The sequence below is a fragment of the Leptonotus elevatus genome, chromosome 16, assembly GCF_054856555.1.
Source record: "Leptonotus elevatus isolate MCC_2025b chromosome 16, RoL_Lele_1.0, whole genome shotgun sequence".
Taxonomy (NCBI): Eukaryota; Metazoa; Chordata; class Actinopteri; order Syngnathiformes; family Syngnathidae; genus Leptonotus; species Leptonotus elevatus.
In genome coordinates this window covers 16,977,483-16,999,524 of record NC_141254.1, presented here as the reverse complement: position 1 = coordinate 16,999,524, position 22,042 = coordinate 16,977,483, and the positions used below count along the sequence as shown (strand labels likewise).

The 22,042-nt window shown below is 40.4% G+C and overlaps 2 protein-coding genes across 4 annotated transcripts in view; both read left to right on the top strand.

Moving 5' to 3' along the window:
* Nucleotides 1-4,979, top strand: part of dlg4a (discs, large homolog 4a (Drosophila)) — a 62,139-nt gene extending 57,160 nt beyond the window's left edge. For all 3 annotated transcript variants that reach the window (XM_086098101.1, XM_086098100.1, XM_086098099.1), the window contains exon 22: nt 717-4,979. In XM_086098101.1, the coding sequence (XP_085954227.1) occupies nt 717-823 (107 nt within the window). In that variant the 3' untranslated portion in view covers nt 824-4,979. The remainder of the gene's footprint in view (nt 1-716) is intronic.
* Nucleotides 4,980-11,791: 6,812 nt separating this feature from the next.
* Nucleotides 11,792-22,042, top strand: part of ephb4a (eph receptor B4a) — a 40,475-nt gene continuing 30,224 nt past the window's right edge. Inside the window, exon 1 of the mRNA XM_086098156.1 lies at nt 11,792-12,587. Coding sequence (XP_085954282.1) covers nt 12,509-12,587 — 79 coding nt within the window. The 5' untranslated portion in view covers nt 11,792-12,508. The remainder of the gene's footprint in view (nt 12,588-22,042) is intronic.

The window sequence follows — 22,042 nt, the reverse complement described above, 5'->3', positions numbered from 1 at the left end:
ATTATTCCAGGTATTACTCAAATCCTGATACTTTGGTATTAACTGAGTCCACTATAAAAGTTTGGGGGGGTGAATAATCATTAAAAAAAACTGAAAACATTCTTGGCCAAATGTCTACTAATCACCGTTCATACAGTATGTCAAAAACTGTAGTCGGGTATTTGCTTCAAAGAAACCTCATTTACTTGGTGGAGGTAATAACGTGTGCACCTGTCAAAACAGAAAGGAAGGTGCAAAGTTGTCTCTCTGTGCATGACTTTCATGCTTACCAGGGAATTTGGGTTATGGCAACACCAGATGGTAAACGTGAGCTAAAGCATCTGCATTTGCACCCCACTGCACTTTTAGTCATAAAATTGCTCCATTTAATGCAAGAGAGATTTTCAATACAGATTTTAGTACACATTTCCAGTTCATTGCGCAAGCTTATTTGATCACTCCAGATGGCTGGAATATGTGTTTTTTTTTAAACTCTACCAACAAATGTGAAAACATGCGCTTTTTTGCAACAACGAACGTTTGCATTTACATTTTTGCCGCGCGACTTTTGACAGGCCTCAGCATGGTTTAACATTTAAGAGACATTTTCAGGGCAAATACCAGCGGTTGGGGGAATATAAATGAGGCCGCACACCTACAAGATTCTAATAGTGTCGGCACCTGGTTTCAAATTGTGAACATCTTTTTGATTCCCTTCTCCTTCCCTTGTCCTGCAGCTGTTGTGGAAGGGGATAGCTTTGAAGAAGTCTACCACAAAGTAAAGACAGTGATCGAGGAGCAATCAGGGCCTTACATTTGGATTCCCACCAGGGAGAGGCTGTGATGCCTCCCCCCCTCTCCCCCCCCACCTCCCCCTCCTCCTCCACGCATATCGTCTACCGACTCACGCCACCCTTCACCGCCAAGCCAGCCTCGCCTCCTGGGCCGTCCTCCAGAAAAGTCCGCGCTTGACTGAAGAAGACAGATAACGAAAACACAGGAAGTGACACAGTGAAAATGATACCAGAAAAAAGACTGACAGACACTGATGTGTAATTAGACTGAAACAGACTTAATTAGTATTCCGCTTTCATGAGTTCTGAGGCCATGTTCACACTTGGCACTAAAAAAAAAAAAAGCCATTTCACCCCAAACTGGGGACACGGATGTCTTTAAGCGACTTGGTGTCAGACTCTTTTATGTGAATATGACGGGAACCACCTCCGTTTTTGGTTCCTCGGTATCTAGCAGGGGCGAGAATTTTCCTCACACACGCTGGAGTCTAATCAATGGGACTAATTCCAGATGAGTTTTGGTGTCAAGTGTGAACTGATGCATATCTCGTCTGAGCAGAGATTAAATAGGTAGAACAGGGTGACATGGGTGGACCCCCCCCCCCCCCCAAGGTAGTTTGAAGCCTACACCTGAGATGAAGGTGCCCTAAAAGACTATGGTTACCCCATTTTTTTGTATACCATCTGCTGGCTATCTGTCCACTCTGCCTTGTTTCAGGACAGATAAGGAGTGTGGGTGCTGCCGAGATCCTCAAGACCAGACGAAGTCTTCTACGGGCTAATCAGTGGGGGAGGGGGGGGAAGGGGTCTGAGGTGAAACTCGGAAAATACAACCTCAGTGCCCAATATCACCTGTCAAATATTGTCAGGCACTCTTACTTAAAGGCGGTGAAAATATGATTATAATGTGGAAAAAAATACATATGCATTGTGCATGCATCCTCAAAGACAATGGATGGACGGGACACAAGAAAGGAACTTGTAAGGAGAACATCCTTTCAAAAGTCAAGTTAAAAAGGGAAATCAACCCAAAAATGTTATGTGCCTCCACTAGTCTAAACATTCTAATTAAATCTTGCGTTTGTGGATTGTGAATTAAGCAGCAAATTCCTGTTTTTATACATCTTAGGGGGCGGCCATTTTGTCACTTGCTGTTGACTAAAAAAATGGTATCACAGTTGGCACAGGGTTTAACCAATCACCTCGCAGCTTCAGAAAACAGGTGAGCCGTGATTGGTCGTCGTTACCCACGGATTTATACAGAAATGAACTATAAGTCGACCCTTCATGGCTGAAAACGTTGCCACTGTTACTGACATATTCTGTTATTTTTTTGGCTGAAAACACTGTTTTGCGTACGATCCTTTTATAGACTATTGAGAGCCTGTAAAAGAGTGAATTTCACTGTTTGCGTCAACCATTCAGATTAGATTATTTTAATATCGGGAATTGTGACTCACAAAAGAGGGTAGGTTTACATTTTGCAACAAAAAAAAATGTCCTGATGGGCTAAACCTTCACTTGACCGTTGATGGTTCTGACAACAGGGTGCAGCCAAATCTGTGAGTAGCACCCGGAGATATACATTATAAGAGAAAATGAAGTCTTTTTTTTTTGGTGGTGAAATGTACAGTAGTGGTTCTCCCAGATTTATTGGTACAACCATATCTCATATGTGTGTGGCATTTTCCATAGAGTGAGAAAATAGCGTGAAAACGATATATTCAAGTTAGGTGAGCTTAGTGAGTGGCAACGTAAAATGGCCGCCAGTGGTTTCAAATCTCCCAATGGTGAGCGCCATCGTTCGTCCATTCATATATATAAGTCCGTGCCGTTACCTGAGCAACTGTCATGCTCAGTCGACAGCAAGTGGCAAAATGGCTGCCCTCTGAGATGTATAAAAACAGGCGGTGAACAACATGACAACACCGCGGAAAAATCAATGTATTCAAAGTTCGGCGAGCTGAGTGAGCGGTAACGTAAGATGGCCGCTCGCTGCATTTTTTAGTCCTTTTATATATAAGTCTGTCATTACCTGAGCCCTGAGCAACTATGACGTCATTTTCAGTCGACGGCAAGTAAACAAAATGGCCGCCCCCTAAGATGTATAAAAACAGGCGGTGAACAACATGACAACGCCGCGGAAAAATCAATGTATTCAAAGTTCGGCGAGCTGAGTGAGCGGTAACGTAAGATGGCCGCTAGCTGCATTTTTAGCCCTTTTATATATAAGTCTGTCATTACCTGAGCCCTGAGCAACTATGATGTCATTTTCAGTCGACGGCAAGTAAACAAAATGGCCGCCCCCTAAGATGTATAAAAACAAGTGAATTTTGCTGCTTAACTCATATTCCACAAACGCAATATGAATCACAATACCTTGTCTAGACCGGTAGGGCTGCATAGAATATATTTTAAGGAAACATTTTGGTTTGACTTCCGAGCGCGTTGGGCGAGCTTTTAAGCACGTCTCATGATGAAGAAGAGCGACAACGGTCACTTGTGAGCAGAGCAGAAACTCTCGACATACATGTTCGCCTCTTATGCACACACGCCCACGCCCACGCCCACGCCCCGTCCACACGCTCGTGCACCGAAAAACATGTATAATTGTAACTTAATCCCGCCCCCTCAGTCGGGGGGGTGGGGGCTTGTCTGTTCTGACCTTTTTTGTCTGGTCACAAACCTGGATGAATGTTATCAACTCTCTGGGCACAAAACAGCAGAGCTTGAACGCACCCATCACTCTTACGAGCCAATCCCAACGGCCGCAGACGTTCACGCTGATTTCCGGAAGGCCGTACTAAAAGCCATGGTGTGTGTGTGCGTGTGCGCGTGTGTGCGTGTGTGTGTGTGTGGGAGGTACAGGTCTTCTTTTACTCTCTTGCTTCCAGTTCTACTCTGCTTTCTCCCTCTCGTGACCATACACATTACAGCTAAGTCACAAATAAATGGTCTATACATATATATAAATACAAATATAAATATATATATACACATATATCTTTTTTATGACAATTTCTAACAAGACTATAGTCTGTAAAAATTTAATTGAAAAAAAAAAAAAATAACACAAAATATGTTCCATTGGTTCCTTTTGTTTAAATTTGCAGTTTGGTTTGCGGAATTTACTCACTCAGCAAAAAAGTTCCATGTTGATGTAAAGGAGACCTCACGAGTATATTTGACATGTCAGTCATTTGTTGGAAGCCAATGGAAACTTTATACAATGCAGATATGTGTGAGTGTGAGAAAGTCTATAAAAGATGAAATATAAATGATACTATAAGAGAATACGCCTCCTTTATGACACCCACAATGGCTTCTAATGTATAATAGATAAATGGGTGGTGTGCGTACATGTGCCAGGGAGACTGTTGTGCAATATGGTTATGATGTTATGCAAAGAAGAAGGTTATATGTGTGTCCAGATTTCAAATTATTTATTGCACTGACAGCATTTTATGCCACAGGTAAAAAGGCGAAAAAGCAAAAGAATTTTAAGGTTTTATGAGCATGTGTTTGTGTTGAGTTGTTTTTCATTTTACTGAATTCTAAGAGTGCAGGTAAAGTATTGACATTATTTATTGTTGATTTTTTATTTTTTTTATTTTTTTTTGCACACTGACTTCCTTCAGCTCACGATGGGTCAGTTGAAGCTTGTTGATGACGGATATCAATTTACTTTATTTTGTTTGTTTATTTGGAATCGTCTGTATATTTTTATATTATTTTGCACATTGAGAGAGTTTTTTGCTGTAAATATGACGCCGTCTGGCTTTAGAGTTGGGTGTGGACAATGCAGGATTGATGCAGACTACCGGACCCAACAGAACTCGAGCCCAGTTTAACAGCTCCAACAGACACACATCTGCTCACACGCACACACACGCACACACACGCACACAAATGTATAAGCAAGCATCCAGTCACATCCATGAATAGAATGTTTTCAGTTTGTTTATTTGAGGGTTCCGTGTATTTCTTAATATCTCTCTCAGCCATCCATATCATAGTGTGATATTCCTTATTAAAAGAAAGTATATGAATTTTTACAGAAAAGACTGATTATAACAAAGTTGACTGATGCAGAAAACTATATTTAACAATGACAATATCAAGCAAATTAAAATGTTCCAGTTCAGTGAAGCGCTTGTTGTAAATTAGCTATGAAATAATAAAATTAATTTAAAATGCTTTTGAAAATGGACTCCGAAGCCTTGTTTATTTGATGGATTGCCAGATAGAAATGGGTTGCGTAATCTGTGTTGTTGGTTGTCGCTGCCACCAGCGGAGGGCGCTCTTTCTCCGTTTGTAAACTCATGCTGAGCTCTTGCCTCGCACCTCCTCATCGCAGCAACCATTTTCTCTTGACAAAAGCACACAGCGGAGGCTCTTTTTTTGAATGCGTAAAACAATAGTGTGCGTGCGTGCGTGCGTGAGAGAACATTTGCACTGCTCTCACATACAGTGCTCCTGATTCGAATGCTAATGGATGCAAAAGATGAAAAGTGTCATTTAATGCCAAGACTTGTTAGAAGATTAAGCAGCAGGAAACTATAAGTTATGTAGCACTTTATTAATCCTAGAGGCAAACTTTAATCGCATTTTATAGTAAAGTCCAACAAAACAAACACCAAAGAGTAGTGATGAGAAGTATAACCATTGTCCAATAAACAATATACTCACCCGTATACACAAAATCAAACATTTTGTAATATATTAATCTTTTTATAGCTAGTCTGTTTCTTCAAACACAGAAATAATAATGATAAAATTCTCAAAATGTATATGAAAACACACCGTTTTTTTTTTAGAATAAACAATTTGTGCATCAGGATTATTTAATTGTGGCCCCTTCTGCGTGCTGGATATTGCATGTTATGCCACTCAGACGCAAACAAAGAAGACTTTCACAACTACTGCAAGTGACTCATTATATGTGCTAATATTAGAGCAGAAGATAAAGAATATATGCCTGTGACTATTGTTACATTAGGGTTCAAATATATTCAATCATTCTTTGCTTCGTCTTCAGTTTGACAGTAAATTTTAATTTTGGGTGGCAAGCCTCTTATTTGAAAACGATGCAAGATATGTGCAAAAGAAGAACAAAATGTATAATTGAAGTCTGAAATGACGAGCAGAATGTGCAGGCGACATTGTAAACAACGCAAAGCAGTGTAAACACTGTCATGGCGGTAAACACCTTTTTGTAAATACTCCAGCTATAAACAGGATATGGAAGCTTAACACAAACCCATTCATCCACTTTCTCCCTTTATTTATTTGGAGAGGACGTCTTTCTCCTGCAAAAAAAGAAGCATCAATTAGCTGATAACAGACGATAAGGCAGAAAGATGGTTGAGTCAAGAACAAGTATGGCCGATATCCTCCTATCAGCCGCGAGCAGGTGTCCGCGGCAAACAGACCGCCATGGAATGCGCCGCGCCGGCTGCTGTGACATGCGCACTTCTGTTCTTTGCGAGACAGATGGATGACGAGAAAAATCATCGAAGCGACTTCTCATTCCGCCCTCAACTGAAAACACTCGTTGCCACAAAAAAAAAAAGTAGTACATTTTGCTGTATGTGAGCAAATATTATTATTGATATTATATAGAGCAGGCGGTGGCCAATCAGAAGCCTGGAGAAAGTAATTTTTGATTGGATTAGTATGATTGGAATGTTGAGTAAAATTCTTTGAAGGTTTAGGTCAGGGGTCCCAGAGAGCCCCTATGCAGCCTGTTTTCCGTGTTTCTCTCCGCTAACACAACTGATTCGTGATCGGGATTGTTATCAGGCTTCTGCAAAGCTGGCTGGAGGGAAACGTGGAAGACAGGCTGGATAGGGGCCCTCGAGGACCCAACTTGAGCACCCCTGGTTAAGGTTATTCTCTAAATTACGATAACGGAGGCGGCATGTCTCAAGGGTAGAGTGGTTGTCTCCTAACTAGGAGGTTGTGGGTTCAATCCTCATCACTATTCTCATATTCCCAACAATTTCAACTTGGAAAAACATTTTGTGTGACGAAATCATTAGAAAATACTCAAAAACTTCACCCTAACTGTTTTTTTTTTTCAAAACCTCTTTTTATTGACCTGATCATGATAGTTTCCGTACGAACAAAAGGCTGAAACTATGTTGGTAATATATGTCTTTAAAGTTACCCGTGGTCGCGTGGTCATGTGTTTTCTCTTTAATTTGGAAACATTTCAAGCTGCTTCCAAGTCAGAAATGCTGCGCTAATTTAGTGCACGCATCCTGTTATTGCTGCCAGCAAGCCAAATAAATCTTACAGAAGAAGCTCAAGGAATGCTTCCAAATTGTATCATTAAATCAAGCCGGTGATTAGGATGCCGTCTCGGTTCCCACGTAAAAGCGAGCGTGGAAGCTAGCAAAGCGAAATTAGCGTGATGATTCGGTTAACTATGCAGGATCAAGGTAAAATTATTTTCATGTCATCCTGTTACATTACCAGGAGAAATGATTGACTTTCTTTCTTTTTTTTTTCTTCAAAAGAGGCTGATTTCATCACTCTGAGTCTACAGTGCTTGACTGAAAAGGGGGGAAAACGTGGATGAAATAGCAGCTGATATATGAGCGTCCTGGTGTGTCGTGGAAACCCGAGACAAAGAATTGGAAAGGAGGATTTCCGAGGCGACCTTAGAAGTGGTTGACTTCTGTCTGAAACCATTGAAGGAGTGCAGCGTTTCACAAACGATCAAAGACTGTGTCATCGTCGCCAAACCAAAAGGCCCAACGGTTGTCATTTGGAGCTTTTACAGTCTCCTTTCCTTGAGTACCGCAAAGCATTAAATCCAAAAAATGAGGTTTCATTAATTACATGTCGCACGAATGTTTCCATTGCATCAGATATTTGATGTGTGACTTTTTTTTTTAATTCCGCACATATTTTATAACCAGCAATTTGCATGGTTAGCTTACAAATTCAAAAAATTCAGCTGCGAGTCATCAGTCTCCGGAAAAAATGGCGGCTATCGGCGTCATTTGTTACCTCGGTTGCAACGTGACGGCTCCAGCGGGGAGTCGAGACTCAAACAGCTGCCTTCAATTGTCATATTCTATTATTTACTTCAGCCCCTGAGCTGTTTTTACTCATTCATTCTTTACGTCGACCGCCCCCCCCCCCCCCCAACCATTTTTTAGGGCTATTTGGCCCACGAGGCCCCAGCTGGCTGTTTTTCGAACCGTGCACGCATTTGTTACGTGTTGCCTCAATCTGGTTTACGTTATGTACAGCTCTATCTATATCTGTATACCATGGGGAGCTAACAGACATCAGTTCATTCATACGGGATATTTTATCCTATTTGAGAAGGGCTCCATTTTTTTTGTTTGCGGATGAGAAACACACCTGACGAACGGGCTTTACATTTTTTATTCCCATATAATTGCTTTTTCTGTCACCTAACAGGAATGGATGACGTCATAAAGCTTTTCTCGGTGGATAAAAAACATTTCTCGACAGAAGTCAAGATCATTCAGCCATTTTCACAATTTGAAACCACTTTTTTCCCCAATGTTTACCCCCCCCCCCCCCCCCCAAGTTTAGCTGGTTTTGTGAAAGTGACCAGCCCAGAATAAGAAGATAAAAAGGCAGTATCGGAGGTGGAGCAACGAATGCTAAAGATGTGTGACGTTTAACACTCAACAAACACTTTCCCAGCTCTTTGTGTTGAAAGCAATTGTCACTGGCTGACTGACATTGTGTACGTCACACAACTATCCATCCATCCATTTTCTGTACCGCTTGTCCTCACAAGGGTCGCGGGGGTTGCTGGAGCCTATCCCAGCTGGCTTCGGGCAGTAGGCGGGGTACACCCTGAACTGGTTGCCAGCCAATCGCAGTCACACAACTAATTATCTCTTAAATTGCCTGTAAACTGAAAATAAATGAATTTGATATTTGCCACAACAGAGAAGAGCGTTCTTAACAATAAACGTTAGCAAATTTGATTGGTTAAGAGAATGTGCGATTAATAAGGCTTCAAAAATCATGAAAAATCAAGAGGACTAATCTCAACCACGTAACCACGCCCTAATGAAAAATAGATGCTACTTAAGTGAGGCCTATACATCTCACGTCGACGCAAGGTGCTAGCGACCAGCTAGCTCACAAGCTAACAATCTCCATTGGTCAGGTGGATTGGTGGCGGGCTCTTCCTCGCTTGCAAATTTAAATATTGACACCAAGCCGTTCAGTAAATTGCAACATCCAGGGAAGATGCGTTTTCAGGGTTGCCGGCATTGCTAGCTGTAGCTACAACGACATCCATCGATGGATCTATCTATCTGCAAAGGCGGCGTTCCAATTTGAACTCCTTTTTCTATAATAGGATTGGACTTGTCGTAAAGGGCAGGAATTGTGTAAAGAATACAGCTTTGAGTGCGGCGTTTGCTGGCCCCTCTGGCCCCATATTTAAGTGGCTGGAATTAGCCAGCCACCGCCCCCTAAATGCAGCAATCTAATCCTATTCATTTTCGACGGAGACAAAAGACATCTGTCCGGCAAGCTACCTGTCTTCTCTCTCAAGTAAAAGCCTCCCTGCATGCCGTCTTCTCACGAGCATCCTTATTGATTGGCTTCAATGAAGTGGAAACACATTTAAACCGTTTTTTTTTTTTTAAATCTGATTTAGGGTGACAAAGTCTGCTCTTGACCTGCCTTCTTCTTTTGAGAAGAGGCTGACAGATGATCACTTTTCAGAATTCCTCCTTGGCCGAACTTGAAGAGGAATGGGGAAATATCTTAAAAGTGGGATGATATGTTCTCCGTGGCTGCAGATTCCTTTCAAAGCACTGCAAGAGATAAGTCGGTGCTCTTCTTCTTGGGTTTGTTGTTTGCGGCGTCCCCACAAGGCCCCGCTTGGCCCACATATGACGGCTTTAATCGACAATAGCTTGAACTCTTTCACAAGCGAGCTCGAGGTGATGTCAACACGACAGAGCCATTGAAATGTATTGAGTTTCTCACTAATTCAGCTTCTGCCAAAAACATACACAAGTCGAACCCCCCAAAAACAAGAAAGACGGGTGCCGCCTTGCCAAGATTAAACCCTGCCTGGCCTTGTTAGTCAGCTGAATTTCTTTTTTATTTTTATTTTTTTTCTGGAGAGCTCAGTTCATTCGGTAATTTTACCAATTTGACATGTCATCATCATTGCTCTCTTTTTTTTTCTTTTCTTTTTTTTCTTCAGTCAGAGCTCAGTATTGTTCATTCGGAAATGTCATCATCATTGCTCTTTTATTTTTATTTATTTATTTATTTTTTTTTTTTTCTGTGTGTGTGTGTGTGGTCAGTCAGCTGAATTTCTAATGTCTTATTTATATTGTGTCATTTAGACTTGAAATTTGCATTTGCTATTATTAATGCAGCTGTCTTTCACTGTATTTTTTTCACCAAAAAGTTCTTCAACCCATTCCCACTTGCGAAAAGGACTCGTTAATTAGATGAAAAAAGAGCCTATTCTGCATCACTGATGTAATGAATGTATAATGTTATGGTTCTCATTAAAAAATGCTATGTTCAGATGGCTTGTTAGAAAAACTTTGCACAATCCAGAGAGATGTCATTAGACGCGCAAGTATCAAAGCAACCACTGAGTTAGTACAAACGCATGAAAGCTCATTTCGAATGCTGGCAGGGTTTAATTATGCAACTTCAATATTATCTCAACAGACTCTTTCCGCAGACTCTAGCTTGTGAATATTGCAGAAGCTGCAATGCCTATATTTGGCAGAATGGAAATATTGTACACTAAGTCCAGTATCTACATTTCACAGGCTCCAGCCATTTAAATCCCAGGTTAAAGGTTATCTGGCCTAAGGGATTGTCCTTGAAAGCTGTATTCTTCAGGCCTGAGCATGTATTGTGGCCTAGAAAATCAGATCACTCCCCCCACCGCTAGCAGAACCAAGATGAGGGCCAAATTCAGGACAGAATCGGGCCAACTAAATTGGGATAGAGTGATAGTACCCACGTCGACCACCAGGTTTCATCTTGCACACGCAGTAGGCTTGCTCGTTATGTTGTCAAGAGAAACTAAAAACGGAAATATGAATAATTTTACTTCAAAATAAAACAGAGGGTTTCTTTCAAGGCGTCTGTGTGGGAATAAACAAATGACACAATGAGGTAGGCAGTGACACACCTATGAATTGAAAGGATGCAAAGAGCAATTTAGGAGTGTCACCTAGGTATGATAGACTCCCATTATAGTCACAATAAAATTGAGACTTTGTTCCATTGGTGTGAAAAGTAAATGTGTGAAATACCAAGAGGATAGTTTCACACTGTCCTGTGTGACTGGCATAAACCTTTTCATAATTTTGGGTTGCCTGTGTTCTGTTTTTATGTGCTATCAGCAAATGTGTACACACCATATTTGTGCCATTCTTATTAAAAGTGGAATTTCATTACGATGGAATTCTGTTGCAACATCAAGAAAACGCTTTGTTCAACAACAACAAAAACATCTGTCCATCCGTTCGGTTTGCAGACTGCGGATACAATGTGGAATGGTTGCTTTCCCCTTGTGGAGCTTAGATAAACAAACACGGCCAGTATAGAATCTTCTCTGAACATAACATAGGCTACATGATTTCTGGAACGTAAAATAAAAAATGAAATTCATCTCCATCACCAGAGATGCAGATTTTCAAACGTATTAATATTGTGCCAATTGCTAGAGATTAAAGTTAATAAAAACAAAAACAGCAATATAACATCCATATACACTTATTTAAAGCACTGCCTCCAAGAAAAACGCCTGACAGTGTTAAGTCCAACAGAGAAAGCCTTGCTGATTTATTATCACCAGTTCAAATACCTTTAATTATGACACAAATACTTTCTTTATGGAAACCAGTAGTTCTATTTGAAACGAGTCGAATATAATACTGTAACGTGTGTGTGGTAATGCTTTTATTGTGACGGTACTTTTTCGGAAGTAGTCCGTGATACCCCTCTGGTGACAGCAGTGGGCGGAGCTTGCTAATGCTGCCTCCTGCCTGCCGCTGGACTCTGGACGCTGCGGTGAGGATGAGGAGAAAGAAGTCTCTTGTGGGTGGGCAGCTTCCCTGCACGCGTCTTCAGGCGACACAACTTTCAGCAACTGCTTCGTCTTGTTTATAGTCGTTTTTCACCACCTTGACAATTTTCGACAGGTAAGACCTGTCGTTATCCTATTTTGGATTCCTCTCATTTCACCCTCGACCAAACTAGTGTGGTGCATTTGCGGCTGAACGACTGAGCACGTTGCCTCCTTTTTTTTTTTTGTGTGCTGTGTTTGACAAAAAAAAATGAGCATGAAAGGACTCATAAAAATGTGAAGTGCTCTCGTAGCGATTTGGACTTTTTGACTGATCCCTATGAAAATTGGAGACTGCGGGGGAAGCGTATGTTAAACAACAAGTTGTCCATCATGACTGAAAACTTGTGATTTTGCCATCAGGACTTTGTCAAGTTGGACTAACCCTCAAATTTATTATTATTATTATTTTTTATTTTTATTTTTTTTGTCACACGTATGGCGTCTTATCTTTTTTTTTAAAGCGCACTCCAGCCAGAGTGTGTTTGGCTCTCAGTAGTCCACTTTAAATGCAGACTGGTCTGTGGTCAGCGAGAACACAGCCGAGACGCCGGTGCCATCTGATTGTTCATTCAAGGCTAAACAGAGGACACAAGTCCATTGTGCGCCATTCGCCATCACTATGGAGCTGACATACAGGATCATTGGCCTGCTGGGATGTGTCTTCCTGGACTGGGCTCCTCTGACTTCTGCTGAGGAAGGTGAGTCACAAGTACTTAGTTTGTTTGGGTTGTTTTTTTTTTTTTGTGGTGGGAGGTGAGTTCCACTTTGGTATAGTCCATACGAAAGTGCATGGATACCAAACCGCAAAGGAATTTTCAATGGAGCTACTGCAAACATCACTTAAGTTACATTTAATGACAGTAACCATAGATACCACGGTGACGACGTGCTATGAATCCCAATAGGAGTGTGTGTAAATGTTCCTGTCATTTAAGTCTATTTTGATTTCTTATGATAGGCAGGTTCACATTCCGTTCAGTTATAATGAGCAAAATGTGTCAATTGTTTAAATCTGGTCAGGATCCAGATGAAATTGTTCAACACAAGGTCCCGACTCCTGACCGATATGGATTTTTTTTTTTAGGCCGTCGACAATACTGATTACCGATTAATCGGCCGATTAAAAAAATGTCTAATGCATATTATAACCACCCCCCCATGCATTTCAATGTGTGTCAATTATCCTCGAGAATATCAGACATCAACTGTAAATGTTTTATTTTAAAAACAACTTTACAAATTTTCTTTCATATTTTCGATTTTTCCTGTTCTTCTAAGGGATTTTTATGCCATTTTCTTCCATTATTTTGTGAAAAAACATATATTTAATGTTCATCAATGTTTTTTGAAGAATATTTTTGATTTGTATTGTAAAATAATAATTATAATTATTTTGGCCGGGCCCTATTCAGCACATTATGCAGCAATGGCAATTTGTTGTGTTTGTGCAAGATCTCATTACATTATGTTACTTTAGATCTGAATCAAAAAGAAAACATATCAGCTCAAATGTCTGCTAAATCCTCATAAAGTCCTCAACAGTTAGTGTCTGGTCAATATTGTTTTGGTTTGACTGATTTTGTATTTTGATATAAATCCTTTTGGGATACGAGTTGTGTTTGGATGATCAGTTTATAGCAGCTGTTTTGGTTTGTATTCTAAACACTACCCCCGTGTGGTTCTGTCGTACTGACTATTGATTCCCCATCAGCTTTTTCTGGTTATTGATATTTACACACATATGCACAACCGTTGGCGGTTAAGTTCCTTCCTTAAACCCCCTCCTGATATCCGCTGGATGCAATGTCATTAAAAGTTGCCTTCGCTCAAACAGAAGCGGTCACGTTGTGTTCCGCCAATTCTTTGGCTAAATTCCCAACCAATTCCAGCACTCCTCATCACTTTTGAACATGACACAATGCAGCTCATGCCAAGTTCCAATCAATGCCGCTCGTCAACAGGAACACGCGGAACATGCTTGACTTCACTTATTCTGTGGCAGGAACTCCAATCTGTCAGCTGTCTCTGGAGGAGGAGGGGGTCTTTACGGTGTCTGTTCCACTATAGGAGCACAATGATATAGCTCAGATGAGGTCAGCCGTGCTTTTGTTGTGTGCAGTCAAACATTAAAATGGGAGCATCTACATGATAAAAGTCTTGATGAGCAGTGAAGTTGTGCTGTTGTGTTTTTTTTTAGCAAATGATGAAATTTCAAGCAGATTTATCTTTTTTTTTTTTTTATTTGGCCTCCTATAGATAAAAAAAAAATTGTTTGGTGGTTGCGCAATGTTTTATTTTAAATTTAAATTTTTGCTACTAGAATTGCTCCACTTGGCATTTAAAATCATGCAGTTAGGACGCTAACTCCCATCACTCAATTAATAGAGCACTTTAAAACAACCACTGCTGTATTGTTAAGATTGAACCCAGGGACAGCAAATATAATGAAAATAGCAGAGGTCCCAAAATGGAACCCTGTGGAACACCATAAGTTGTTCCGTTATACATGTGAATTCATATTGCACATATTAGTCTGACCACTTTCTCTTTTTTTGCTGTTGCTCAAATTAGTTTACTTTAGTTTGATCGATTCGATTATTTGGCAATTTTTGTCTTCTAATTTATTTGTTTGGTCTTGTGACGTATATCACATAGGGCTGGGTAATAAATCAACTTAATTGGATTAATCGTCATTTGAAAAATCGATCATAAAAATGAGCTAAATCGTGAAATTGAGGTGCATCTAAATATTATAAATGTATTATAATTATACATTAATAAAAATATTAAATATAATAATAATAATTATTATTATGAATATACAAATTATTAAGTTTACATTAAAACTTATTTAAAATCTGTATACATTTTTGTTGTCTGAACAATTTTCACAGGATTTATTTTTGAATAAATGAAACCTGTAAATAAATGTTTGCTGGATTTATTACTTCGATTTATGACTGAAAACATTTTTTTGATTATTTTTTTTTTTTACCATATAACCCAACCACATGGGACCAGCCGAAAGACGAACTACAGCACTACTCTCAAAAAGCCTAAATACAGCACTAACGATAATTACAATTCGAAATGGCAATCAGTAAACATTTCATCCTTATTGATGTCAACTTGTCAGCCCTTTAAGCCACGACAGAGACGCGCGTACAAGCTTCCCATAACTTCAATCATGTTTTTGTCATCCCGAGTACCCCCCCTTGCGTTGGCATCACATCTGTCGTCATTTACCAAGTTTTGGATTCCGCACTGAAGTGAGGGCAGATGATGCTCACAGATGCCAAGCCTCTCCTCTTTTATTTTAGCGAGGCCGTAAATGACTTACTCGATCGTTCTCTTGTCGTTTCTGTCCCCGTGAAGATTAAAACCCAGACCTCGTAATCGGATAATTACTTTGGCTGGAAATTTATAACAAACTTTGAGGGGCTGGCGGTTCAAGTAGGAAAGTGGTAAAAACAATAAACAAAAAACCAATTTGGCCTCCTCGAATGTAGGAATGACTTCATGTATACAAAAGTACAAACCAAGGCCCACAATTTGACCAAGAGTAGCTTTCAGTTCTTATAAGACGACACGCTATGGGTAGGATATTAAATTATATGAGCGTAAGCTTTACATGAGCTTCTTTGGTGGCGCTAAAAACCACTTAGAAGATGGCGTCTTTTGTTCACGACCACAATTTGAAGAGAAACACCAAACTACTGTAAACGGACCATTATTTTTGCGGGGCATGACAAACCCTGTGATGTGGCGGTGTTCATGTGGACATTTGTAAATGCCTGCTTCCGCCTTTCACTATGGTGGCCATTTTGCAAAATAGGACCATTTTCATTTGAAGCATTAGTTTGTATTCTATTATGTTGTGGTATCACGGCTTGAAGCAATTTTCCTCAGCTTGAGTTAGTGAATCATTGGCTTGATCACGGTGGTTGTCATGGTAAAACAAGAAGTGCGTTCCATTCAGGCGTGTGGACGACAGTGGTGCTTGTGAACGCGTATTGTCTTACTGGCGTTCAAGAAGCAAGGTTATGGCGTTATCATTTCGGAGAAAATTGCTGACTGTGTCTTACTTCGCACTCAGCCTGCAGACTCATCTTCAGCAACTGATAGTTTTGTAAAGTTTGCTTTTTGCAAAGAGAGCAAAGTCACCAGTCGAGTTTGTTTAGCGGGGGGGGGGGGGGGGGCCTCATTGTGCGGACGAAAAACGTTGACAGCACTCTTTTTAGCTGCTATCTAATAGGGAGAAAAAGGGGAGGCAGTGACCACCACCCTCATTTTACAATGCATGCGAATTGTAAACAAAACTGCACTCAGTTGTGTTTGCCGCAAGCAGAATGGCATCATTTGTCGTTTTTTGCAGTTATTACACTCATGGCAATCATTTCATTGAGTTTTGTTTACAAATTTATTTCATCAACTGAAACTGTAGGAATGCCTTTTTAACTCATTTGCTACCAAAAACATTTAAATACGTTCTAATTTTAAATAGTACCACGCTCCCCAAAAGGTATTTATATGTTTTTTCATGTTCATGCTTGAAGCAATGGTAGTTATTACAAAAACGGCCAGGAGGTGGCAGCAGAGTATAAGAGATCAACCAGGGCCATGTTGCAAAAAAGCTATTTTCCCCACTTGCTATATTTTCAAACGCTAATTGCTGCAAAATGGAAACAGATAGAAACTTTTTTTTTTCCTGATGAAAGAAGAGACTCTAATCTTTCTTTTGGTAGGTTCCATGGTTTTATAGCAATAGAACACACTATTCTGTGGGCCGGGAGCGAAGGGGGTTGCTTCAGTGAAAATGGCTGGGAGTGACTGAATTAAAAGCCATCCTTCCATTTTTAATAGTCGAGTCAAGTAGTAATTGTACTCATTAGGTTTGTGGGTGGTCTTGATATTATCTGTTCTTTGGCTCGGGGAATCACAGGCCATGAAAATAAATGATACTTAGTAATGTCTTAGTATTGGTACTCACCCATCTGTAATAGTTTTATGTATTGCTTCTTTCTCCTCCTCAGTCGATTCGTCTCTTGTTTTTTCTTCCTCTTTTTTTAGTCAATATTGAAATATTTAACAGTGTTTATTCAATTGTTTCCTTTTTAAACTCCATCATGAACTTGATCTTTTAAACGCTTTAAGATTTAAACGTCATATTTGTTGTAGACGTGGTATTCTTTTCCTGCATGGGAATTTCCATACAGCAAATGCGCTATGAAATGAAGTATGTTATGAGGCATTCCTATAGTACGCTGCTTGTCGGTTGGAAGCCTGATGACATCATGTCTGTTTATATAAATTAACATATTTACCGTATAGTTTTTTCACCTCCTTCTAGGCATGACAAAGAATGACACAATGTTGCTCCACTGAAACTCTCATCGTCTTCATAGCCATTTTTTTTTTTTTTGATATCCGCTATCCACAAGGCCTCACGTGAGCCGCAATCCTTTCCTTTAACGCGCATGTAGGCTTTCCTTTTGCCGCCCTTTTTTGCACATCCTCTTGTCTCCTTGATGCCTGACTGCAGCTATGCTATTTATTTCGCTTGCTGACTCTCTTCCCCCTGCCGCAGAAATGTGGATCTTTTCCCAGAAATCCTTTTAAACGGAACCGATTTTTATAAGAAAGGGATTTGCATTTAAAGCAAGCACACACCCCCCCCAACCCCCTTCCTCCTCCCCCGCCCCTTCCCTTGCTCCCTCTCTCCAAAAGCTGCTAGCCCGTCATCCTCGCCACCTCAATCCCGTGATTAGCTTCCTCAAGAGTTAAACAGGCATCCGAGTGCCACAAGTACCCTCGGTGCGGGGATGCGTAGTCCCTCGTGCAAATGCAGGTGGATGATAGTCGAAAGGATGCGACCCCCCCCCCCCCCCCAACCCCTTCAACCCTACTCACACATCCACATCATGCATCCACTTTGGAGAGCCCGTCTGTCCTCCACCCACACTTTGCTCCCTGAGAGTGGGACACAATGGGCCGGGCTGCAGCAGAGTGTGATTGAGGCCACTGCCTATCAGTATGTAAGCACCAAGGAGAATGGCACTTTTTCCTGGGGACGGGGGGGGGGGGGGTCTCTCTCTCTCTCTCTCTCTCTCTCTCTCGCTCTCTCTCTCTCTCTCTCTCTCTCTCTCTCTCCCTCTCCCTCTCCCTCTCCCTCTCCCTCTCCCTCTCTCCCTTTTTTTTTACTTCATGGCCTGAGTTTGAGTCGGCATAATGAGCAATTTGCATTTTGTGATGATACACACCTGGGGCCACATTTGTGATCATAATGAAGTGATTAAGGGGCCTTTAATTAGAGGAAAAAAACTGCTCATTCGGTTTTGTTTATCATTCTAATTTATCTATCATTCCATTACATGTGCTTAAAATGACATCTACTTTTCTTACCGAATGATCTTATCTGCAGTATCTGCATCCACAATAACATCAAGAAGCAAGCTCTTGAACCCGTGATATTTCCCTCCCTGACCTACATCTTATATCGCATGCGCCCATTTTTATTTATTTTTTTTTTTTTTTTAAACTCCCCATGCAACGTTTGCTCGCACCCCTGACGTATGCGCACCGGCTCAGCATGTCTCGAAGGGGCTGGCTTTCACGCACGGCGCTGTGTGGGTTCTGCTTTATACAGCGTAACAGAGACATTCCTTTTGAGCGGGCTGCCCTTCCTACAGCTGCACGCAGTTAAGAGCTTAAAGCAAGGTAGTCGCGTTTTAAACCCGAGTCGGGGAGTTCACTTTACGATGCGTTCAAGCGCCATTTTTGGCAGCTGGATGACTCCTCTTTTTTTAGAGAGTGCTGCACCCAACAGGTTCCTTCACATTTTGTCTTTGCTCGTTTGTCATTTGCAATGTAATGTGCACCTGCGCTAATGAGATTTGTAACCGACGCTTGAATGGGTTTATTATTGTGGTTGTGGTTTGCCGTGGTGTAGCCGCCTCGTATCCTGCTGAGCGGTTTCTGATATTTTGATGCATACCACTTATTTTTCAGTCAGCATTGTCTATAGCCAATTCTAATCCTTCACTGATTAGATTGGCTAACTTTAGTCATGATGACTGATGAGCCAATCGGAGGCAGATGAGGAAAATAATCCTTCAAATAGTGTTCTGAGCTGTGACGGCGACCCAGAGTTTTTGCTCAATGGGAGCGCTTTGCGCTCATATACTGGAGACTTGTGTAAATTCGATGCCCGGGGTGGGCGCCACCGGTTACACACTATAGACTACATGATTTATTTTTGTTTTATAGCAGCTATAGGCTTGTAGTAGATTTTGAAGTAAAACACATTCATTGTGAGAAATACTTTTAAAAAACAATTTTGAGTTCTAATAATGACTTTTTCAAAAAAAATTGTTAATTGTTCACTAAATATTGTAATATATATATATATATATATATATATATATATATATATATATACATTATTTATATGGTATATTTGTCTCATGATAAACACATTGTGCATTAATTCAACCTGCTTGTGTTACCAGTAATAACTAAAAACTGCTCTTAAGCAAGTCTTGATATTTTTATTATTGTTAGCAAGTTGATGGATTTTTCTTACATGGCACAGGACGTTTTTCTGGACTACTAAAAATTGGCTATAAGTGAAAATTGTATTTAATTTTGTCTGTAAGTGACAATTTACAGTGTACCCACTTCTCCAGGGACCACTACCCCCACTGGGTGTACCTAATGAAGTGCCTGGTGATTGTATTATCATGATGATTACTCTCTGAGATTGGACAGAGTCATGCTTTTATTATGTTTCCCAAAAAAGTTTGGAAAACGTCATTTGGTGCGCCAAAGAACAAAAACAACGCTCTTTGTACTCTTGATGGCTTCACATCCAAAGCCGAGTCCATCTTTAGCCACAAACGTGCAGGCTGGCTAATAAGTGAGTAATGCACGGCCTGATTAAAAGAGTTCACTTACTGTGGGTCTGTTGTGATTTTGAATGAGTAAAATCTGGGATTTGTCTAAATAAAATACTTTTTCTGGGTTGGTAGGGAGTCTTCTAGTTCTTGGATGGTTTATTTCACTCGAGACAGCACTGCTTGGAGCAGCCCACCTCCACAGAAGATTAGTCACTGCGGTATTTCTTCTCCTCCCAAAATACATTTTACATTCCGCTTCAGTAAAATCTTTGATTTGAAAAATAAATAAAAATAAACCTTGAGTACATCAGCAAGCATTTCTAGGGCTTATGTATGCTTAGACATGAACAGGATCATGTAATTTTGGATACATGTTACAAGTTCGAAATGTTTTAAGATGGATTTTCAGGAAATAAAGTTGAGTTGGGATGAATATATATTAAAAAAAAAATATATATATATAACGTGCCACTTTGTTGTAGAGGACTGACAAATGATCAGCTGCGGTTATTAGAACCATCCAATCCGAGGGTGTGAGAGTCTCACGCTGGTTTAGGAGATCATCCCAGATTTTCTCCCTGCATGGCTTCAAATTGTCCAAGCCGCAGGAGGTCACTGACCCCTGAACCCTGGGCCTCTTTGTGGACAGGGAACAAGAGGATGAAAATGCTCCTCCAGGAGAAAGAAAGCACATCGCCAATTTTTTTTCCCATGGTGCTTTTGTTGGGACGGCACACACAATCTGCTGTCCGTGTGCATTAATGAAGATGTTTGCAGCTTCAGACGACTGTAGCTGATTCGTGGAGCGTAGTTTGATATTCGTGAAAGATCCCCAGGCCTATAATGTCTAACTTTTAATCACAGCAGAAACTTAGAGGTCGAACACACGCATTTGTTCTAGGACAGCGATTGTCCTCAGGTTCAAATGGTCACCATCATAAAATCTTGATTAGCTGTACAGTACAGGCTGAGTAGCAATTTAATATAAAGTGTAAACAAAAATGTTAACCCCTGTAATATTAGTACATAAAAAATAAATCTAACACTCTTTAAACACTGTTAACTTATAATGACAAATATGGAGTGGTAATAAATCATTTCAATTGAGATTCATGTGTGTAATTTTCCTTTAAAAAAAAAAAAACATTCTTCATGGTTACTGTGTTGTCGTAGGCGTGAAAGGTAGTTAGCCACTAATGTAATGTAAAATGTCAAATCATTAAAACTCTACCTTTGATAACAAGTGACGGCGCATCCATATGCGGCTAGCTATTTTCGGACTAGCAATAGCAGCTAACGGTAGCAGCCGATTTGACACGCTGTCAGTTTTACTGCTTTTAAATAAATGAGTTTGGTTAAGGTGTGGAGTTCTTGTTTCATTATAATACAGTCAGCACAAATCGTATATAAATGTTATGACTTGTCTCTCTTTTGATTTCATATTCTGTGTCGCACAACTTGAAAAATACTGTTACATCAAAGTAATGGAAATGATGTCATCGGAGACCAGCATGCATCCGTTCTCTGAGCAGCTGCATGCTTCTTGGCCTATTAAATCCTACGGAGTGATATTTTGGGTGTATTTCATCAGTTCAGCTCCAGGCTTCCTGCGGTGTGACAGTTTACATTATGAATAAAAAAATTCTTGGCTGCGTTAATCAATACAAGTGACCTACATTTTTGGGGCACTTTTCTCCCATCCGGCAGCAAGGAGGATTGGATATTTAGAGAGGCGCAAATTCATTTCGAGTCCAGTATTTTTTTTTTCTTCCTCATCTTGTAATTTGCCAGAATAAGGTTGAGATTGTTGATTAAAGATTGAAGATGATAAATATGGAAGATGAGAGGGCGTACTTTCGTGTTGCCGCCTTATGATTTCCATTGTACGTTATTATGATTTCCATTGTACGTTATTTAAAAACCCAGAGCAAACTCGGCAAAAAAAAAAAAAAAAAGTTTCTCTTTCAACTTTTCTTTTGTAATCCATTCCTCCTTACTAAGGATTGCGTATCAGCCAACCACCGGGGAGCTGCAACAGTGCTTTCAAGAAGCTCTCGAGTTTTTCACATGGCCGGTTTATTTTTGAAGAGCGCTTGAGAGAGTGGTGCCCATAATTGGAAGACGAGGGAGGCGAACTCACTTAGTGGCCGATCAATATTCCAGAGATGCTGAAATGTGCTGTGGAGCGAGGCAATTGCATCCATCATAACAAGGGAAGAGTGCGTCACACTAAAGGCTCCAATGTGTCGATGAAAGAA